At 37.4% G+C, this 10,000-nt stretch overlaps 1 protein-coding gene across 1 annotated transcript; it reads right to left on the reverse strand.

Annotated features, from left to right (window-relative positions):
- Nucleotides 1-2,766: 2,766 nt before the first annotated feature.
- On the reverse strand, nt 2,767-4,053 carry LOC127640145 (secreted frizzled-related protein 2-like). The gene is made up of 4 exons (XM_052122562.1): nt 3,764-4,053; nt 3,441-3,610; nt 3,194-3,286; nt 2,767-3,077 (listed from the first exon to the last, which is right to left on the reverse strand). The coding sequence occupies exons 1-4, from the start codon at nt 4,039-4,041 to the stop codon at nt 2,767-2,769; spliced, it is 852 nt and encodes a 283-aa protein (XP_051978522.1). The 5' UTR covers nt 4,042-4,053.
- Between the last annotated feature and the right edge of the window lie 5,947 nt (nt 4,054-10,000).

The raw sequence follows: 10,000 nt of genomic DNA on the forward strand, positions 1-10,000 counted from the left end.
TGGTATTTCTATTATTTAATAATAATAAAATAATAATGAATAATATTTTATTTATATATTATTAGTATTATTTAGTAGTGTTTTTATTACGTAAAATAATAATAATAATAATAAATAAATAAATAAATAAATTATATATATATATATATATATATATATATATATATATATATATATATATATATATATATATATATATATTTATATTTATATAATATTTTATTAGTATTGTTTATTGGTATTTTTATTACGTAAAATAATAATAATAAATAAATTATATATATATATATATGTGTGTGTGTGTGTGTGTGTGTGTGTGTGTGTGTATATATATTATTTGTTTTATTAGTATTATTTAGTAGTATTTTTATTATTTAAAATAATAATAATAATCAATTATATATATATATTTATATAATATTTTATTAGTATTGTTTATTGGTATTTTTATTACGTAAAATAATAATAATAAATAAATTATATATGTGTGTGTGTGTGTGTGAGTATATATATTATTTGTTTTATTAGTATTATTTAGTAGTATTTTTATTATTTAAAATAATAATAATAAATAAATTATATATATATGTACTTTTTTATTAGTATTATTTAGTAGTATTTTTATTATTTAAAAAAAATTAGAATAAATAAATACATTTTCGTTTGTTTGTTTTTGTTTGTTGCTATGGTGAAATGAGCTGAACATGACTTCTATGATATTCACTCACACATTTTCAATGTAATTTTTTAAACAACCAAAGAGAAACTTTAAAATGCAGCTTTACTTTTCAATAGCAGATTAAAACACAAGTAACCACTCGTGCTGTTCAATAATATCATATTATATTTTGTGACAAAACCTAACAAATGTGTCAGATTATACCAAACATCTGAAGCCTGATCTGCTTCATACTAACAGCAAGCAAATTTGCAATAAGCTAAAAATAGATTTTCATCATGCTCATACAATCTGACAGCTTGTTTTTGTTTATAGTGACTGGAGAGTTCCTGTGAAACCCAAAACATCAAGATGTTAAACAGCCACAGTTGAAAGAGTTATTGTTCAGAGGTTGCTCCGGAGAAACAGGAATACACACAGTTCAGTCGGTGATATACCGGTGGTGTAACTCAAGAGTGTGATGAGATCTCTGAGACGTTTGAAGGCCAGGATGGAAGTGTGCTGTGTCCAGTGTTCGTGCGGTAAACAAGCATGTCGCAGCGCAGGGGGGAACCGGGCCAGTCTTACGGGGGGCGACATCACCTCATGCTGGGCATGCTAATCGCCACAGACAGGCGGCTTCTTTGTCCCCTCGACACAGAGCCAAAGGGCACATGTAATCAAATTTGCAGTTTTATGGCCCTCGCTGGTAGCGTGCAGACCGGCGGCCGATGAATATGTAATGTGTGTTAACGTTTGGCCGAGACGAGCTGGACGGGTGTAGAAACATTTTACATGGGGTTATAGATCAAGAAATGAACTCGTGACACACGTTTCAGCTCAGTCAAAGAAGCCATATTACTCATCTGAAATAGAGATGCACCTAAAATTCCCTCAGATGCAAAGTCAAAATCTATCAAATTCTGTGGGTTTTTCAAGGTAGCATAGACTTATACGAAGAGCCGATAATAGAGCGTATTTAACTTCTGTTGGAGGACAATCTCCTCGCCTCTCTTCCGCTGTGGTCAAACTCTCAAACAGGCGGCATTTGACCTTTATGAAGTGGAGTCACTAAAACGCCAGTTCATGTGAACTCATTTGAAGCCTTTATGCCTTTTGAGGGACCGCTGAAAAAACGGAGCGCCCTCATTGACAGTCTATAAAGACTCCGCTGAAGTTCCCTCGTTTGAGAGCAGATGTGAAAGGTCTCGCTCCTCTTTTCTCTCCACGACCTCTTAAAACTGGCGTCTCTCAATGGTTGCTCTCCTCGCGGCTCTTCGTGCGGTGAATGGCGGGACAGGCTCTATGAATTAGGCAACACAATGCAGAGAAACCACGTGCAGAACGGAGTCTATAGAAGTGTTGAACGTGCCTCTCTGCATCTCTGAATGAGGTGTGTACGGACTCTCTACTTTCAAACTGTCTGTCCAGCTAAAAGCTTTATATATAATGTATATATAGATATATTTTCACCAGTTCTTTCAAATGAACCGTTTGATGGTTCGGGGTTTTGGGGGGTTCGGTTTATAAAATATGCATTCAAAACAACTCGCTTTTTGTGCCCCTCTGTGGACATTTCCCTGGAAAACGGAGCTCACACAAGTCTATACGCCCAACAACACTCTCCGATTTGGCCACTGGGGGCAGTGTGTTGCATTTCTGTAAGCACAGACATATATGTATATATCTATATACTGTAAATGGGAAAAATGCAGATCAAAAATCTAGTTTAATAACACTTTTTATTATTTACAGCACACAAACAACGCAAAGAACACAAAAATACACTTACATCTGAAAATTCTTCTTTACAAATTACTTCTTTATAGAAAATATTAATCTTTACAATTATTTCACTCTCTATGTACAACAACTGTAGTGCATCTCAAGTCCATGAGATAAAAGAGCTGAGTGTGTGTGTGTGTGTGTGTGTGTGTGTGTGTGTGAGAGAGAGAGAGAGAGAGAGAGAGAGAGAGAGAGCAATTACATGTCCGACCAGAAGGGGGTGGTACATCTCTCCCATTTTAAAGCCCTTCTATAATCATATTATGTTAAGTATTAATGGCCTATAATAGTCTCTCTTGTACTTTGCAGCAGTTTCGGGTCGTTTAGCACTTGTGGTGCTTCCATTTGCGTGTTGCCGTGGTGATGTGGAGGTCTTTTTTGAACCATGGGAAGAGATTGGACAGCTGGATGGATCCGTTTGGACGCATGGTTCCGGTGATGAGGTAGAGCTGAGCGCGGCCGGGTCGGACCAACGTGTGGGCGCATCTGAGGTTGATGAGCAGCCAGCGCTGCAGGAGACTGGCGGTGTCGTACGGGAGCAGTGGACCACGCTGGATGAACTCCACCTGCCCCTCCACCATCAACTCCGGCTCTGAGGATGCCAGTCGACGCCGGGAGATCTTGGCTTTGACAGCTGTGAGGAAGACAAGGAGAGTGAGCATCTCAAAACCACATCATGAGCCTCAACCCATTACCAGAAAATGTTATAAAGGCCATTAAATGTTTATTTGGAATAGAACGGTTCTTTACCGAAGTCACCGAGGCAGAGGGCATCCAGCACTGTTTTCAAAGAGGGCATCTCCTCGACAGGTGGGCAGCTTTGGCACACAGGCTGAGGGAATTCTGTCAATGCAAGAAAGCACAAATTGACTGTCTGTCTAGTTCTGATTTCTTGGCATGACAAAATATTATTTTACAGTTTAGTTGCATACAAAGAGTGTAATGGATGTATCTATCGGTCTAACTGTCTTCATGAATGTTTACAAGAGGGTCTCACCTTTGGAGAAAGCGCTGATGTGTTTGGGTAGAGGTGTTAGACACGTGTCGTCCTGCGCCGGGAAACGGTCGCAATTCAGAGCTTCAGGCCAAGCGTGTCCGTGACACGCCAACACGGGGGCACAACTGTCCCGCACGGCCTTGCACACGCTACGACAGGGCTGGATGAACCTAGAGACACAGTCATACGTGAGTTTAGTCCATTTTGGGAGACACAACGTTGATACTTCAGTCAAACATAATTGAGGACTCTATGAAAGAGCGACCTCTGAGCAAACCACATTTGAGTAAGCGTCATGTTGTCTCAAAAACTCATGAACGTACCTGTCCAGACAAACAGGAGCGATGAGCGAGCAGACGAACGACCGGGCCTGAGGATGGCAGCCGGTATGAAGCAGAGTTCTCCATTCTTCAGAGCGAGGAACCGCTTCCTCCAGGCTCCCGTGACCCAACAGATTGGGCAACCTCATCTCAGAGTACGACACGTCTTGGCAAACGCTCATCTGATGAGGAACGGGTACACAGCGTGTCGTCTGACCCAGGTCGAAGGCCGCGGTGTGGGCTACGAGAGAGTAGAGGATCAAGATGCAGGACAGATGCATGTTTCCAGAGAGCGAGAGAGATCCGGTCAGTCTTGATGGAGGTGTGGAGAGAGAGTGATGCAGAAGGTGAGCTCTCTCTCGGGCTTTATATTCAGGCAGGCAGATGTTATCAACAACACATCAGAGAGGTGCAGACAAGGTGACAAGCAGGAGATAATGGGGCCCAGACACGGGGGGGTTTGAGGGGGAACGTTAAATAAGCAATCAAAGAACTGAAGCCTTACACGGCCCCATTTAGCCTCCGTTTGTAATGAGTCTGAGCTGAATGAAGCCAGCGGTGATCAACCAACAACACTGAACATATACACTGTGTGCAAACAATATGTCATGTGGCATTCTTAGAACACAAGTTAATAAGACCTCCTTAGAAATACATTTAATGTCATTCTTGTTGCTTTTTTTATTATTTTTAGTAGTTTTTATTGACATTTTCACCCTCTGGTTTTACATTCTGACTCAAGAAGCGCTTTGACAGGCATTCTGTGGGCAAAAAAAGCTAAAAAAATCAAACAATGGTACATTAATAATTTTATGTGTTCCAATAATTGTAGAAAAAATAAAAAATCGAATGTATTGATCAAGATGTTGGTTGGAACACCATTTGAAGTAATTTACTAAACTATTTGCACAACTCTGCATGTTTCAAAAAAGTATCATTTAATATATTTAAATTTATAATCAACGTAGTGTATACAATATATTATGTCATACTACATATGTTTCGTTATAGATATGTATAGATATGATATGCATTACAGGTATGTATAGATATGACATGCATTACAGGTTTGTATAGATATGACATGCATTACAGGTATGTATAGATATGACATGCATTACAGGTTTGTATAGATATGACATGCATTACAGGTTTGTATAGGTATGACATGCATTACAGGTATGTATAGGTATGACATGCATTACAGGTATGTATAGATATGACATGCATTACAGGTATGTATAGATATGACATGCATTACAGGTTTGTATAGATATGACATGCATTACAGGTATGTATAGATATGACATGCATTACAGGTTTGTATAGGTATGACATGCATTACAGGTATGTATAGGTATGACATGCATTACAGGTATGTATAGATATGACATGCATTACAGGTTTTTATAGGTTTGACATGCATTACAGGTATGTATAGGTATGACATGCATTACAGGTATGTATAGATATGACATGCATTACAGGTTTTTATAGGTATGACATGCATTACAGGTATGTATAGATATGACATGCATTACGGGTTTTTATAGGTATGACATGCATTACAGGTTTTTATAGGTATGACATGCATTACAGGTACGTATAGGTATGACATGCATTACAGGTAAGTATAGGTATGACATGCATTACAGGTACGTATAGGTATGACATGCATTTCAGGTATGTATAGGTATGACATGCATTACAGGTTTTTATAGGTATGACATGCATTACAGGTTTTTATAGGTATGACATGCATTACAGGTTTGTATAGATATGACATGCATTACAGCTACGTATAGATATGACATGCATTACAGGTATGTATAGGTATGACATGCATTACAGGTTTGTATAGATATGACATGCATTACAGGTATGTATAGATATGACATGCATTACAGGTTTGTATAGATATGACATGCATTACAGGTACGTATAGATATGACATGCATTACAGGTATGTATAGATATGACATGCATTACAGGTATGTATAGATATGACATGCATTACAGGTACGTATAGGTATGACATGCATTACAGGTATGTATAGATATGACATGCATTACAGGTATGTATAGATATGACATGCATTACAGGTTTGTATAGATATGACATGCATTACAGGTTTGTATAGATATGACATGCATTACAGGTACGTATAGGTATGACATGCATTACAGGTATGTATAGATATGACATGCATTACAGGTTTGTATAGATATGACATGCATTACAGTTATGTATAGATATGACATGCATTACAGGTACGTATAGGTATGACATGCATTACAGGTTTGTATAGATATGACATGCATTACAGGTATGTATAGGTATGACATGCATTACAGGTATGTATAGATATGACATGCATTACAGGTACGTATAGATATGACATGCATTACAGGTACGTATAGATATGACATGCATTACAGGTTTGTATAGATATGACATGCATTACAGGTATGTATAGATATGACATGCATTACAGGTATGTATAGATATGACATGCATTACAGGTATGTATAGGTATGACATGCATTACAGGTACGTATAGGTATGACATGCATTACAGGTATGTATAGGTATGACATGCATTACAGGTATGTATAGGTATGACATGCATTACAGGTTTGTATAGGTATGACATGCATTACAGGTACGTATAGATATGACATGCATTACAGGTACGTATAGGTATGACATGCATTACAGGTATGTATAGGTATGACATGCATTACAGGTATGTATAGATATGACATGCATTACAGGTTTGTATAGATATGACATGCATTACAGGTAGGTATAGATATGACATGCATTACAGGTATGTATAGGTATGACATGCATTACAGGTATGTATAGGTATGACATGCATTACAGGTACGTATAGGTATGACATGCATTACAGGTATGTATAGGTATGACATGCATTACAGGTTTTTATAGGTATGACATGCATTACAGGTTTTTATAGGTATGACATGCATTACAGGTTTGTATAGATATGACATGCATTACAGGTATGTATAGGTATGACATGCATTACAGGTTTGTATAGATATGACATGCATTACAGGTATGTATAGGTATGACATGCATTACAGGTATGTATAGATATGACATGCATTACAGCTACGTATAGATATGACCTGCATTACAGGTATACATGCATACGTGATAGGTATGACATGCATTACAGGTATGTATAGGTATGACATGCATTACAGGTATGTATAGGTATGACATGCATTACAGGTACGTATAGATATGACATGCATTACAGGTACGTATAGGTATGACATGCATTACAGGTACGTATAGGTATGACATGCATTACAGGTATGTATAGGTATGACATGCATTACAGGTTTTTATAGGTATGACATGCATTACAGGTTTTTATAGGTATGACATGCATTACAGGTACGTATAGATATGACATGCATTACAGGTATGTATAGGTATGACATGCATTACAGGTACGTATAGGTATGACATGCATTACAGGTACGTATAGGTATGACATGCATTACAGGTATGTATAGGTATGACATGCATTACAGGTTTTTATAGGTATGACATGCATTACAGGTTTGTATAGATATGACATGCATTACAGGTATGTATAGGTATGACATGCATTACAGGTTTGTATAGATATGACATGCATTACAGGTATGTATAGGTATGACATGCATTACAGGTATGTATAGATATGACATGCATTACAGCTACGTATAGATATGACATGCATTACAGGTTTGTATAGATATGACATGCATTACAGGTTTGTATAGATATGACATGCATTACAGGTATGTATAGATATGACATGCATTACAGGTACGTATAGGTATGACATGCATTACAGGTATGTATAGATATGACATGCATTACAGGTATGTATAGATATGACATGCATTACAGGTATGTATAGGTATGACATGCATTACAGGTTTGTATAGATATGACATGCATTACAGGTATGTATAGGTATGACATGCATTACAGGTACGTATAGGTATGACATGCATTACAGGTATGTATAGATATGACATGCATTACAGGTTTGTATAGGTATGACATGCATTACAGGTATGTATAGATATGACATGCATTACAGGTTTGTATAGATATGACATGCATTACAGGTTTGTATAGATATGACATGCATTACAGGTTTGTATAGATATGACATGCATTACAGGTACGTATAGGTATGACATGCATTACAGGTATGTATAGATATGACATGCATTACAGGTATGTATAGATATGACATGCATTACAGGTTTTTATAGATATGACATGCATTACAGTTATGTATAGATATGACATGCATTACAGGTACGTATAGGTATGACATGCATTACAGGTATGTATAGATATGACATGCATTACAGGTATGTATAGGTATGACATGCATTACAGGTACGTATAGGTATGACATGCATTACAGGTACGTATAGGTATGACATGCATTACAGGTACGTATAGATATGACATGCATTACAGGTACGTATAGGTATGACATGCATTACAGGTACGTATAGATATGACATGCATTACAGGTATGTATAGATATGACATGCATTACAGGTACGTATAGATATGACATGCATTACAGGTATGTATAGATATGACATGCATTACAGGTATGTATAGATATGACATGCATTACAGGTATGTATAGGTATGACATGCATTACAGGTACGTATAGATATGACATGCATTACAGGTACGTATAGGTATGACATGCATTACAGGTACGTATAGATATGACATGCATTACAGGTACGTATAGGTATGACATGCATTACAGGTACGTATAGATATGACATGCATTACAGGTACGTATAGATATGACATGCATTACAGGTACGTATAGATATGACATGCATTACAGGTACGTATAGGTATGACATGCATTACAGGTATGTATAGATATGACATGCATTACAGGTATCGTATAGATATGACATGCATTACAGGTACGTATAGGTATGACATGCATTACAGGTACGTATAGGTATGACATGCATTACAGGTATGTATAGATATGACATGCATTACAGGTACGTATAGGTATGACATGCATTACAGGTATGTATAGATATGACATGCATTACAGGTAACGTATGGGTATGACATGCATTACAGGTACGTATAGATATGACATGCATTACAGGTACGTATGGGTATTACATGCATTACAGGTACGTATAGATATGACATGCATTACAGGTACGTATGGGTATGACATGCATTACAGGTACGTATAGATATGACATGCATTACAGGTACGTATAGGTATGACATGCATTACAGGTACGTATAGATATGACATGCATTACAGGTACGTATAGATATGACATGCATTACAGGTACGTATAGATATGACATGCATTACAGGTATACAAGTGTGTACAAGCATTATTTATGTGTCATTTTGTACACAATAGTCATGTATGTTATCAGATCATTTCAGAAGTGTGTCAGTTAGGGAATTTGACATTTTGCTTCAACTTACTAAAAATGTGATTAAAATGACCATGTGACATCAAACGCAGAAATACATTTTTCATAAATAACAACAAAATTCAGCACAAGTCATCCATGATATCTGTGTGTGCAAATGTACAAATGTTTTAAAGTTGACATCCATATCTGACCAGTGATCGCTTTCATCATAAATTATGGATTAACCAACTGTGTGCATGTTTCGGTGTTAAGTCTACTGGAAGAATAAATAGCTGAACGTCTGTGTATAACAGAGCTGGGTGTCTGGTCTTGATGGAGACCGGTGGGCAGACAGGCGTCTCCAGCGAGCTGACAGCTCTTCTGTCTCCAACATGTCAATTTGAGCTTCCTCTGGCACAACGAGACCTTGGCGAGCAGCCTGTCTGCCATTAACCCGAGTCCCTGTCTGCAGTCTACCTGTCCAGCAGCCCACCTTTGATCTGATAATACCACTGGCATTCGTATTCAAATGTGCAGTCAGTGTAACAGGGCATTGTCTCTCTAATGTCTGAGACGTTCCTAACACAGCGTACTTCACTGGATTATCCCACATTAGTGCTCATGACATTTGCATTTACAGCCCTTCACTTCTGTAGACTTCAAACTGCACCCTTTGGCTGACTACATTTGCAGTCTTTAAAGTCTAAATCATATTAGTGTCTGTTGCCTTTTGAAGTTTGCAGTGATTTATTTTAATGCATTGTTCTGTTTT

Source organism: Xyrauchen texanus, chromosome 49 (assembly GCF_025860055.1).
Source record: "Xyrauchen texanus isolate HMW12.3.18 chromosome 49, RBS_HiC_50CHRs, whole genome shotgun sequence".
In the NCBI taxonomy this organism is placed as follows: Eukaryota; Metazoa; Chordata; class Actinopteri; order Cypriniformes; family Catostomidae; genus Xyrauchen; species Xyrauchen texanus.

Coding starts and splice junctions, on each gene's coding strand:
- LOC127640145 (XM_052122562.1), bottom strand. CDS start 4,041: ATGCATCTGTCCTGCATCTTGATCCTCTACTCTCTCGTAGCCCACACC. Junction 3,611..3,763: donor GCTCCTGTTTGTCTGGACAG/GTACGTTCATGA, acceptor CTGTGTCTCTAG/GTTCATCCAGCCCTGTCGTA. Junction 3,287..3,440: donor CATCAGCGCTTTCTCCAAAG/GTGAGACCCTCT, acceptor TTGCATTGACAG/AATTCCCTCAGCCTGTGTGC.